The sequence below is a fragment of the Lepidochelys kempii genome, chromosome 7 (assembly GCF_965140285.1).
Source record: "Lepidochelys kempii isolate rLepKem1 chromosome 7, rLepKem1.hap1, whole genome shotgun sequence".
In the NCBI taxonomy this organism is placed as follows: Eukaryota; Metazoa; Chordata; order Testudines; family Cheloniidae; genus Lepidochelys; species Lepidochelys kempii.
In genome coordinates, this window is record NC_136386.1 from 1,877,763 (window position 1) to 1,890,772 (window position 13,010).

Genomic DNA, 13,010 nt, shown 5'->3' on the forward strand with positions numbered 1-13,010 from the left:
AGCTCCTGACTACTGCCCCTGTGTATGGCTTCATGAGCCATGGCATTAAGGGGTAGGCTGGGTCCCCAAGGATACATATAGGCATTTCAACATCCCCAACGGTTATTTTCTGGTCTGGGAATAAAGTCCCTTCTTGCAGCTTTTGAAACAGACCAGAGTTCCTGAAGATGCAAGCGTCATGTACCTTTCCCGGCCATCCCACGTTGATGTTGGTGAAACTTCCCTTGTGATCCACCCGTGCTTTCAGCACTATTGAAAAGTACCCCTTGCGGTTTATGTACTCGGCGGCTTGGTGCTCCGGTGCCAAGATAGGGATATGGGTTCCGTCTATGGCCCCACCACAGTTAGGGAATCCCATTGAAGCAAAGCCATCCACTATGACCTGCACATTTCTCAGGGTCACTACCCTCGATATCAGCAGATCTTTGATTGCATTGGCTACTTGCATCACAGCAGCCCCCACAGTAGATTTGCCCACTCCAAATTGATTCCCGATTGACCGGTAGCTGTCTGGTGTTGCAAGCTTCCACAGGGCTATTGCCACTCGCTTCTCAACTATGAGGGCTGCTCTCATCTTGGTATTCTTGCGCCTCAGGGCAGGGGAAAGCAAGTCACAAAGTCCCATGAAAGTGCCCTTATGCATGCGGAAGTTTCGCAACCACTGGGAATCATCCCAGACCCGCAACGCTATGCGGTCCCACCAGTCTGTGCTTGTTTCCTGAGCCCAGAATCGGCGTTCCACCGCATGAACCTGCCCCATTAGCACCATGATGCCCACATTGCCAGGGCCCCTTCTTTGAGAGAAGTCTGCGTCCATGTCCTCATCACTCACATCACCATGCTGACGTCGCCTACTCGCCCAGTATCGCTTTGCCAGATTCTGGTGCTGCATATACTGCTGGATAATGTGCGTGTTGTTTAATGTGCTCCTAATTGCCAAAGTGATCTGAGCAGGCTCCATGCTTGCTGTGGTATGGCGTCTGCACAGAAAAAAGGCGCAGAACTATTGTCTGCCGTTGCCCTGACGGAGGGAGGGACGACTGACGACATGGCTTACAGGGATGGCTTACACAGAATTAAAATCAACAAAGAGGGTGGCTTTGTGAGAAACTGAATGGACCCCTCAAGGATAGAACTCAAAACTGGGTTTAGCAGGCCGTTGATTTCACAGAGGGAAGGAGGGAGGGAGGAAAAAATGAATACAAAACAATTCTGGTCTATTTCTTGTTTTGAGCCACTTCATCTATCTTTATACATCTTGCTGGCAGCAGACTGTGCAGTACGACCGCTAGCCGTCGTCATCTCCTGGGTGCTCGGCAGAAGACGGTGCAGTATGACAACTAGCCATCATCTTCTGCTGGCTGGAGGTTAAAAGACAGTGTACTGCTGGTAGGACTGAATCGCCATGAGACGAAACAAGGGAAAATGACCTGGCTGAGTCACTCTCATGTTTGCCCAGGCGCCCGATTAAAAGAGCACCGAGGACTACGTCGCTGACGGCTACCAGTCATACTGCACCGTCTGCTGCCAAAAGGCAATTAACTGCTGTTGTGTAGCAATGCAGTACCACGTCTGCCAGCACCCAGGAGACATACGGTGAAGTTAGCTGAGTGGGCTCCATGCTTGCTGTGGTATGGCGTCTGCACAGGTAACTCAAGAAAAAAGGCACAAAATGATTGCCCTTGCTTTCACGGAGGGAGGGAGGGAGGGAACGGGGGTCTGATGATATGTACCCAGAACCACCCGCGACAATGTTTTAGCCCCATCAGGCACGGGGATTTCTACCCAGAATTCAAATGGGCGGCAGAGACTGCAGGAACTGTGGGATAGCCACCCACAGTGCAACGCTCCAGAAGTCAACGGCTGCCTCAGTACTGTGGACACACTCCGCCGACTACATGCACTTAGAGCACTTGTGTGGGGACACACACAATCAACTGTATAAAACTGACTTCTATAAATTCAACCTAATTTCGTAGTGTAGACATACCAAGTCTTTAAAAACCTTATCTACAGCTGGCAAGAGCAGTGGTGCTGGCCAGTAGTGGACCCCTTGTCTTTCCAGTTTCCATGCCAATCTGGATATCCTCAGACTATCACCAGCACTGTCTGCTCCACTGAGAGGGAAGGCACATTTGGGTCTTTACCTGCTGTCTGTTTAGAGGTGTTATATGCAGAGGTTTAGTGGGACTACAGCAATAGCGTAGACGGAAAAGTAATTTCAGGAAAGCATGCATGTCTTTTTAGCTGTTTTCAATGTAATGTGGTAGCTGGGAATGAGGAGATTCTAGCTCTGTGTGACCACCCAGCTCTCCCCAGACAACCACCACGTACTCCACACACCCATGCTTTGGCAACTACTGTTTTAGACTGAAGGCAGAGATACAAACAGCAAAGGGATTCAGTGGTGAAAATCTTACCCACACTAACACAGCTAGTATGCTGTTACGTTCTTCCATGCACAAAGAGCAACCGTGACCTTGGCTAAAGGACTTTTGTTAGATTAACACAAACAAGAAAAGTTAGAGACTCAAGGCTCCATGAGATAGCACTGTGTGTGTCTCCACTGAACCAGCAGGAGCCACTGAGAACAAAATGGCTGCTGTCTCAGCACAGTTCTCAACAAATTTAAAGATGCAGAACACTGTTTCTTTACTATGGGCATCCATTTCATTCACCACACATACAGAGTTAGTATTCTCCTGCAAGTCTTCCTTTCATACACAGTTCTTTCCATATGACATAATGATATAAGCAGTACTTTTCTGATGTTCCAGACATTTAAGATTCTCAACAATTTTTATAACCATCTAGGCAATGTGATAAACCCGAAGGAATAAAAAATCCTAAAGTCTCAATCCAGAAAGTTTCTCCTCTTACCACATTTCTTACATATTCTTAAATTTTCTAGTTTGAGACTTTAGGTATTTTTAGTCCTTCAGGTCTGTCAGGGTTCCCTCCCCACTCTGAACTCTAGGGTACAGATGTGGAGACCCGCATGAAAGACCCCCTACGCTTATTTCTACCAGCTTAGGTTAAAAACTTCCCCAAGACACGAATTCTTCCTTGTCCTTGGAACAGTATCGCTGCCACCACCAAGTGAGTTAGACAAAGATTTAGGAAAAGGACCACTTGGAGTTCCTGTTTCCCCAAAATATGCCCCCAAGGCCCCTCACCCTCTTTCCTGGGGAGGCTTGAGAGTAAAGGTGAGTACAGACCAGATCCTTGGGTTTTTAGGACACTAAAAACCCAATCAGATTCTTAAAAACAGAACATTTATTATAAAGAAAAAAAAAAGTAAAAGAAACACCTCTGTAAAATCAGGATGGAAGATAATTTTACAGGGTAATAAGATTTAAAACACAGAGGATTCCCCTCTAGGCAAAACTTTAAAGTTACAAAAAAACAACAACCAGGAATAAACCTTCCTCTTAGCATAGGGAAAATTCACAAGCTAAAACAAAAGATACTCTAACACATTTTCTTGCTATTACTTACTATTTCTGTAATTTTATATGTATCATTCAGTAGGAGCTGGATTACTTGCTTGGTCTCTCTCTTTGTCTCCGGAGAGAACAACAAAAGCACAAACAAAAACCCTCCACCCCCACAGATTTGAAAGTATCTTCTTTCCCCATTGGTCCTTCTGTTCAGGTGTCAACTAGGTTAATGGCACTGATTAACCCTTTACAGGTAAAGGAGGGATTTTATGCTACTCTTAGTTGTATGTTTATGACAAGGTCTATCATATTGCCTAGATGGTTATAAAAATTAAGAGAATCTTAAATCTGCCTGCGTCTGCTATACACTTACAAATGTAGATAAAATTTTGTTACAGAAGATGAGATCACATGAGCTGCATAAACTCTGGCACTGTCACGTTTTGTAGAAGAACTCCCACAAGCTTTTCAGAGCAGCAGAATTTTCTAAATTAATGTGTGGTCCTAGTCTGAGAAGTGGCTGTGAGAAGGTGCCATGTTTGCTTAGCTGATTTGCTCCAGGTACATATTTAGACACAGCTGCTGACTTTAAGAACTAAACTAACATTTTGCAGCTTTTTTTTTTTTCCTCTGGTCAGCCCTGCAAAGCCAAACATGCTCATAGGGAGCAATCTGTATTCCTTTTATGTATCTTCAGCAGAGGAGTTTACTAATATTTAGTCAGTCCTATCTGTGTAACTCCACTGAAAGCACTGAGTTAGCACAAGTGATTCAGATGGCATCATATAAAGACATGATGTGGGTTTGTACAGGGCCTAATTTGGGACCTTTATTACAGGTAATGTATGAGAAGCAGAGGGAGCGGCTGGGTTCTCAGATACCAGATTGAATCTGCAAGAACTAAATATCTCTGCCTGTACATTGAGCACATCTGTTCAGAAATCTGGAGACAAATAGAGCACCGTATGCCATTTATATGGTTACTTTTCAGAACAGAATCAGACTTTACTTCTTGCAACTCTCCTGAAGTTCACGCTAGTTTCTTACTGTCCTTTGTATTATGCACCAGATCCACAAACTCCAAGATGCGCTTTTGTCCGGAATGTAGATGTGACAGGAATGGAGTTTGTTAAAACAGCCACTCCAGAAACAGCCAGCAGTTGTATGACAGAAACAGGGTTAAGTACTATAGGAAGTCTTCGCTTCAGGGTACAAAGTTATTTGTGACTCTGTGACCGTGACCTTTTTGGGGCAAAAAATCTCTGCATTTATCTTATATGCATTTGGGTAGCAGAGTAGGATACTATGTGTGACAAGCATTTGTTCCCCACATCAGATGCTTCAGCTAGCGCCTCATTTATTTCCTTTATCTACCCAAAGGAAGTTCATAATAGTTAAGTAATGAGAACGTTTAGTCCTTATCCACACAGTGTTCGGAACAATGCTAGCTCCAGCCCTGATCAGAACGGCTGATGCTAGCGGTGCTCTAACACTGTGTGCTGACTCTAGACCCGATTTTCTCCCCTTAAAAATGGTGCTTTTTCCCTCTGCAGGCTGGGTTCTTTTAGGCCTGATTTTTGAGAAATGCTGAGCCTACATTTAAACTGGCATTAAGTCTTTGTCTTCATAATAGCTCTCTTTGCTCAGCACACAAGATCCTGCTCCGCAGCCGGTCAAAGGGCTCCCAGGAGGAGCGGGACGGTGGCAGTTGAGGCAGGGTAGATGCGGGGCGGGTGGGCGGCAGGACCAGGTTTTCAGCATGAGGAGCCAAGACACGGGCACTGAGCTGTGTGCACAGGAGGGCACGGGCCGCAGCAGCGGACCGGAGGCGAGAAAAGTCCCGTCCCCGGCAGCTGCCCAACGCCTCCCCTGCCCTCGCGCCCCCTTTCCGAACAAGAGGGAGCAGTTGCAGGTGCCGAGGTGAGGCGCCCCGAGAGGCGAAGAACCGGGGGGAGGCGACTCCTGAGGCCTGGCGGTGGAGGCAGGAAGCGGGGGTTGATTTTCTCTCGCCCGGCTCCTGTTTCTCCCTGGGTGTATTTTCGACCCCGCGCCCTTCCTCCGAAATGTCCCTCTGCTCTGCGCCGGCCCTGAGCCCGGGCTCCTCTCTCTTCCCGCCTCCGCCGGTCCCAGAGCCGCCATTTTGTGCCCGCGCCCCCGGCGCCGCGCTGTCCAGTCACTTAGCAGCCCTGGACCCCGGCCCGCCTCGCAGGCAGCCGCCCCGGGCCGGGCCGGGCCGGGCCGCGAGCTCCGCCTCTCCCCGGGGAGCCGTGCACAGGGCGCCCCACCGCGGCGGGGTCGGATCCCCATGGCAACGCGGCGGCCTGAGGGGGAGGGAGCCCAGCAACCGTGAGCAGGCCCCCGCGGCGCGCGGCTGGGCAGCATCGCGCACGCGCAGAGCCGAGTCGACCCCTCCCGCCGGGCGCGCCCCGAGCTGCGACAGTAACAAAGGTGCCGCCCCTGCTACTCCCCGGAAGCCCCAACGTAGCGCCCAGCCCCCTCTCCGGCTTCGCACTGGCCCCGCTGGGCCGCCGTAGGGGGCGGGCCGTGTGGGTGGCTCTTATTGGCCACGAGGAGGAGGAGCTGCTCGCTGATTGGTCGGTGGGGCTTCTCCCCTCAGAAAGCGGGCGAGGAGGGCAGCGTGTGGGTTTGGGCACGCTGGAAGCGCGGGGACGGTTCGGTTCGGTTCGGTTCTCACCCACCCTGTCGGCCAGGCCTTGCGAGGGCGGCGAGCGCCTTTGTAGCGCGCTCCCAGGCCGGCCCGGCGCTGCGCAGGCGCAGAGCTCGCAGCCCCGGCGCGCGGCGGACGGGCCCCGTTGGCGCGGAGCCCGCCGCGCCAGGAGCTGCGCCCGCCGCTGGCTGCAGGGGGAGGCTCCGGCGCCGGCGGGACCCGCTGGGCTCCGGGGCCCGCGGACAGCCCGCAGGGTAACGGGCGCTCACCGCTCTGGCGGGCTCGCGGGTCCGGGCCGCTCCCGGAGCCTGCCTGGCCTGTCTCCGGGGCCAGCCGCAAGCCTTCGCCGCCGCCGCTCCACGGCCTGCGCGGTCTCCCCTCCCGGGTCCGCGCGTGGCTCGCATGGCCCAGCTCGGGGGCGGGAGGGCGGCCGCGCCCGCGGCGTTTGAAAGAACCGTGTTCAAGAACGCTTCTGAGCACCACTACGTGAAGGTTTGCTTGTAAGTTCGGCTCCCCCCCCCCCCATTTTTGACCACAACGTCCCTTTTGAGGTGCATGGACTTGAATAATCAGGCTTCGTGTGAACGTTGTTCGTTTCAGAGAATTTCAAGAAGGTGGAGTTAGATTGAACGCTGCTCATTTCAAGCAACTTATCCTTTCAGCACTGAAGGACTTGCATGGGGAGGTACGGGATCACTGACTGTGTGCCTGACGATTGCGCTTTTCTGAATTCCTTGTAAATATAACTTCATGGATTTTTGTTTGTTTGTTTGTTTAGGGGCCAGAAGCAACCATTAAGAGAATCTAGTTTCTAGTCTAAGCGCCTGCATAATAATGGCCAAAGAACTTCCTCTAATAATTTATGCATCGAGCCCATACCTCTGGTTTGAGTTGAGCGTCTCTCTCAACTTGAAGACTGCACATGATGGAGAATCACTAAATAAATAGTGCTGACTTTTAAAAAACCATTATCTCAAATGGAACGTCTAGGAGAAAGTGCTGGTGAATGGCAGAGGCTGATATTTCTTCACCTTAACACCTTGTTCTTTATTTACTATGCTATGATTACATTTAAAAAAAAATCCGTAGACTTCAGGCTGCTTTTAACAATGGTAGTAAATGTTACAGTTCTTCTGTTTCAGTAGGCAAATATATGAAAATCCCATCTTCACAGCAGTTCTGATGTGTATTCAAAGTTTTCTGAACCCTGAGGTTTCTTGTGCTGCATGCATGATTCATCTGACCTAAAATTAATTTTAGCAGGGCAAAGAATTTTGACTAATTGACTTCTTAGTGTGGAAGCTGTTTCACCCCGAATTGCAGACTAGTGATTCTGGAAGATCTCTGAAGCTAAATGGTCAGGCTGGGTCAGTATGTGGATGGGGCCCCTCAAAAGATAACCAAGATTCTCTAGGTTTGTGGTCTAATGAGTGATTCCAGCTCATCCTTTAGAAAACATAATTTAGTGAATAGTATTATCCAAATTAGAATTACTAATAGAAAGTCAGAGCTGAAACTAAGCAGAAAGGAGGCTTGGTTTATGGGACATAAAGGGAAAGGAAGAAACCATTTAAAATTATTTCCCTCCTGCTCCCTCAGAGCCCTTCTCTCTCTGCTTTCTGCTGTTTCATAGACTTTGGCTTTTAAGTTCAAGAAACTGAAGTAGGAGCCTTAATGTACCTCCTATCAGCCTGGATGCTGCTTTCAGTGCTATTTGACACTCACTGATCTGGGTGTGAAAACAGCCATTTTCCTTTAAGTCCTGGTATCCCTGTTCCTGCTGCAATGGAGCTTCAAAGGGAAAACAGCAGGAGGGAATATGGCCTGCTGGACTGGAACTCAAGAGGTCCTAGGTTTTATTCCTGGCTCTGCCACTGATTTGCTGGGTGAGGTGGGGCAAGTCCTATCACCTCTTTGAGTTTTGCCAGCTGTAAAATGGTGATGATGATTTTTGCTTCCTTTGTAAAGTGCTTTGAGATCTGTGAATGAAAAGGGCCATAAAAGAGCTGGATATTACAAAGTTGCTCTAATAATAAGAATTTTAGCTGGAGAACATGGAAATCATATGTTCATAAATTGCTGTTAAAGCCGTGAATAATATTGATTTAACAGTAGTGCCCTATTGGTGCATAGGTTGGTGCAGCCTTGCCTGTTGATGTCTTAACATATGAGGAAAAGACCCTGTCTGCAATACTAAGAGTTTCTAGCAGGTAAGAGACACTGATTGCATATACAGTACTCGCAAGTACCAACCTGGAATTGTATAAGATGTGTAAATAACCTTTAATTTGAAAATAACTCGCTTACAACTTCTGACAGTTTCCTATCAAAATAAGGGAGAAAATAATAGCTGTGATTTCTTAGAAATGCAGGGCTGGAAGGGACCTTGGAAATCCTTCAAATCCAGCCCTGCGCCGAGGCAGGACCAAGTAAACCTAGACCATCCCTGACAGGTGTTTGTCCAACTTGTTCTTAAAAATCTCCAGTGATGGAGATTCCACCACCTTCCTTGGAAGCCTGTTCCAGTGCTTAACCACCCTTCTAGTTTAGAAAGTTATTTCTGATATCTAACCTAAATCTTTCTTGCAGCAGATTAAGCTCATCACTATTACTTCTACCTTCAGTAGATAGGGAGAACAGTCGCTCACTGTCCTCTTTATAACAGCCCTTAACATAGTTGATTGTTATCAGGTCTCCCTTCAGTCTTTTTTTTTCCCCCCCAATACTAAACATGCCTGTTTAATGTTTCCTCGTGGGTCAGATTTTCTGAGCCTGTTTGTCTGTTGCATTCTTTGACAGGATAACAAGCCTTGTAGATAGTGGGGAAGCGGTAGATGTGATATATCTTGACTTCATTAAGGCTTTTGATACTGTCTTGCATGACCTTCTCTTAAACAAATTAGGGAAATACAACCTAGATGGAAGGGCATATTGAGTGGGGCCTCGTAGGGATCAGTTCTGGATCCAGTTCTGTTCAGTATCTTCATCAGTGATTTAGATGATGGCATAGAGAGTACGCTTATAAAGTTTGTAGACAATACTAAATTGGGAGGAGTTGCAAGTGCTTTGGAGGATAGGATTAAAATTCAAAATGATCTGGAGAAGCAATCTGAAGTAAATAGGATGAAATTCAATAAGGACAAATGCAAAGTACTCCACTTCGGAAGAAACGATCAGTGGCGCACATACAAAATGGGAAATGACTGCCTAGGAAGGAGTACTGCAGAAAGGGATCTGAAGGTCATAGTGGATCACAAGCTAAATGAGAGTCAACAGTATAACGCTGTTGCAAAAAAGCAACCATCATTCTGGGATGTATTAGCAGGAGTATGGTAAGCAAGACACAAGAAGTAATTCTTCCACTCTACTCCGTGCTGATTAGGGCCTCAACTGGAGTATTGTCCAATTCTGGGTGCCACATTTCAGGAAAGATGTGGACAAATTGGAGAAAGTCCAGAGAAAAGCAACAAAAGTGATAAGTGTAGAAAAACATGACCTGTGAGGGAAGATTGAAAAAATGTTTAGGCTGGAGAAGAGAAGACTGAGAGGGGACACAATAAGTTTTCAAGTATGTAAACAGTTGTTACAAGGAGGAGGGAGGAAAAATTGTTCTCCATCATTAGAGATTTTTAAGAGCAGCTTAGACAAACACCTGTCAGGGATGGTCTTAGATCAGGGATTCTCAAACTGTGGGTTGGGACCCCATTTTAATGGCGGTCACCAAGGCTGGTGTTGGCCCTGGGCCCAAGCCCCACCGCCCAGAGCTTCAGCTTTGGCCCCCCCAGCCTGGGGCAGCGGGACTTGGGTGGGCTCAGACTTCAGTCCCTCCCCTTCTGGGGTCATGTAGTAATTCTTATTGTCGGAAGGGGGTCACAATGCAATGAAGTTTGAGAACCACTGTCTTAGATAATACTTAGTCCTGCCATGGGTGCGGGGAACTGGACTAGGTGGCCTCTCGAGGTCCCTTCCTGTCCTACGATTCTATGATTCTTGTGTGTTTCTGGGATGTATGTGAATGCTGCTTAGTGATCACTCAGGAGTTTTTTGGGTTTTTTTCCCCCTAATTCTGCTTGAATTTCAAGAGATACCTAGGGGGGCACATGGCCCAGGATTGGTAGAAGCTTCAGCCTTCACTGATATAAGACAATCCATTGCTGAAAGAGGGACCTTTCACTCTCAGTTATCAAGTGGCTGCTTAAAAGTCTGGAGGAGGACACTTATAGCCTTATTGGCCTCTAGAGAGTCTGTACTGTACTCTTTTACTGCCCTCATCACCATGGTATCTGAGTGCCTTCCAGGAGTGCATTAAATGACATGGTTTATTCTCTCTCTCTCATCCTCTCCTTGGGGAAAATTATGTGTCTAGCATAGTGTCTTTTGTTGTGGATTTTAGAATGTACACGCGGCTACATGTTAGAGAAAGCAGGTTGAATAATGTGCCTGGCACCTGGCGTGGAAGATAATTAGTTGTGGAGCAAAACTGTAAATGATTCATCTCCATTTCAAAAAGCTATGTGAAATGCCTTTTTAAGGTGTGAAATCGAGTAACTGGCCTTTTAGAGCAGTCTTTACATCCCTGTTATCTTTCAATGTTAATACTGTGAGGTCTGCCTAATTTAGGTCTTGCTCAGGGGTGTGAATAAACACCCTCCTGAGCGCAGCAAGTTGCAGTGCTGTAAAGCGCCAGTGTAAACAATGCCCTGGTGCTGGGAGCTATGCCCCTCGTTGAGGTGGGGTTTTTTAGGGCGCTGCGACCACACAAGGCAGCGAGGGGTGTAGCTCCCAGCGCTGGTACAGCGTCTACACTGGCACTTTACAGTGCTGCGGTTGCTGTGCTTGGGTGTGTTTTTTCACAGCCCTGAGCAAGGAAGTTGCAGTGCTGTAAATTGCCAGTGTAGACAAGCCATAAGAAAAATAATAGAGCACTGGGAATCAAAAGAGCAGTAAAAAGGCAGACTAATAAACCACCTCAAACACAACGAATTTCCATTGGCATTTGTGGGTTTCAACTATTTTCTGACTCTGACCTTAAAAATGTGACAGGTCCAGAATAGTTAAGGTGACACTGGTCTAAAAAGTGACACAGATGTGTAAACCTCACAACGTCTTGACACATCTTCTTGTGTGTAGTCCTGTCTGCTGCATTTAGTTACAAAAGTGAGTGTTCAGTACTAGTTGCATTGGCTCTGCAGATGTAAGTTAGAGTGACTTGGAGAGTGTTACTTGTGCATCAACAGAACTGGTTCCTGCTGTGGTTAATCAGCTGACAGCAGTTGGATTGCTCAGGTGGCACTGAAGGGAAAATTGGGCCCACAGAATCTCTTACTGATGACCATGCATGACCTAGAAAGAACCCAGCTTGACTTTGCTAGGCTGAGTATGCAGGGCTGGAGGTTAAAGACTAAAACATCTTTTTACTTAAATTGAGCAAACTTGATGTGTACTCAATGAGACGATAAACATGGATCCATATATATGGTTCCTGTCTTAAAACATAAAATGACCAGGTGTGGATGATGCAGTACTCAAACCGGTGTCTGTTATCCCTTGCTGTGGGAAAAGGTCAGGAGCAGTTGGGAGATTAGGGAACTAAAGATGAATGGAAGCTATTGGGGGTGGGGAAGGGAAGGAGATTAGAGGAACGGGAAGAGGGGTTCAGGAAACAGGCCCAGAAAAAAAGGGTTTGACAAGGGCAAAACCCATGAGCATTGATTGTATTAAATACTCCAAACCATCGATAAGACAAACTACACTGAAGGGTAATTGTGTCACAAACTTGTCACCAGAGCCCACTGATGAAATTACCAGCTGTTAAGTGCAGTTGAGAGTTCATTATTCCTTCTGTTTAGGGGATTTCTATTTAAACTGTGTACACAGCAGGAAAACCTTTGAGTCATGTGAATCCTAATAATATATTTAATTTTGTCATTCTTTAGTGGCCTTGTCAAGCTGTGGAGTGCTCTAACACTGCTGGGCTCCTACCAGAACAGGAAGTGTGCTTTTAGAGTGATACAGGTAAAGTCCTGGGGAACTCTGGGACCTGCCCCTGAATGTTGATGCTCTTTAGGGTTACTCGGCCTACTCAAGTACACAAAACCTCTTAATAGAGACATGGTTTACTTGTGTAAAAACTGATCAGTTTTTAGAATTAAATACCCTTAAAGATAGGTGTGAAACAGATTGGTGAGAGATTAAATCAGTCTGTTTTATAATTACTGACATTCAGTCAACTTAAATTGTCATGTCCATGTCTCTCTTTATATTGTATGGTGCTTGTAACAATCACCTGTTGTCATATCTGGGGTTGTCTGAGAGGAAGTAGATGCTGGGAATCCTCTTTCCTTCTGGGGGCCCACATAGATCCGATCTTGTAAAACTAGACTCTTGTGTCTGAATTTCATCACTTTATATATTTACTACAATGAGGTCAGGTCTGATCTCATTAACAGATTTTTGAGGAAACTAATTTCCATGACAGTTTGTCTTTGGCCCACATCTGGATGAAACTTGTATTGTTTTTCCCCCACTGTCAGTCACCCACTTGAAACCCCATTGTACTTGAACTCCAGAGCCCAATGCTTGTTCCTTTTGAAATGCTTCACTTCATTCTGCCATGTAACTTTCAGTAACCTGAGTCTGGGAGCTGGAATTGGTCTCCAAGGGGATAGTTGAATAACATGGTTGGCTTAAGTTGCTCTAATTTTGCTTTGTGGGTTTTTTTTGTTGTTGTTGTTTTTATCTTGTCTGCTGGAAACTGTTTGGTATGTGTGATGTTTTCATAATGCGTCTCTTTTTTCTCACCAGACCTCTCCATTTCTCCTTGCGTTATCTGGGAACAGTAGAGAACTCGTATTGGATTGAATACACAGGAGACAAGGTTGGGCTGTAAGAAGCAGAAGTTG

The 13,010-nt window shown here is 46.9% G+C and overlaps 1 protein-coding gene across 3 annotated transcripts; it reads left to right on the forward strand.

Moving 5' to 3' along the window:
- Positions 1-5,168: 5,168 nt before the first annotated feature.
- On the forward strand, positions 5,169-12,999 carry RPP14 (ribonuclease P/MRP subunit p14). 3 transcript variants are annotated; one of them, XM_073350890.2, is made up of 5 exons: positions 5,169-5,360; positions 6,709-6,793; positions 8,242-8,318; positions 12,045-12,123; positions 12,913-12,999. In XM_073350890.2, exons 1-5 carry the CDS (start codon positions 5,200-5,202, stop codon positions 12,967-12,969), a joined length of 459 nt encoding a protein of 152 aa, XP_073206991.1. In that variant the 5' UTR covers positions 5,169-5,199; the 3' UTR covers positions 12,970-12,999. The 3 variants fall into 3 exon arrangements, with proteins under 3 accessions (XP_073206991.1, XP_073206992.1, XP_078709659.1); XM_073350891.2 differs by lacking the exon at positions 5,169-5,360 and adding an exon at positions 5,757-6,608; XM_078853533.1 differs by lacking the exon at positions 5,169-5,360 and adding an exon at positions 6,887-7,220 and having other exon boundaries at positions 6,522-6,793.
- Positions 13,000-13,010: the final 11 nt, after the last annotated feature.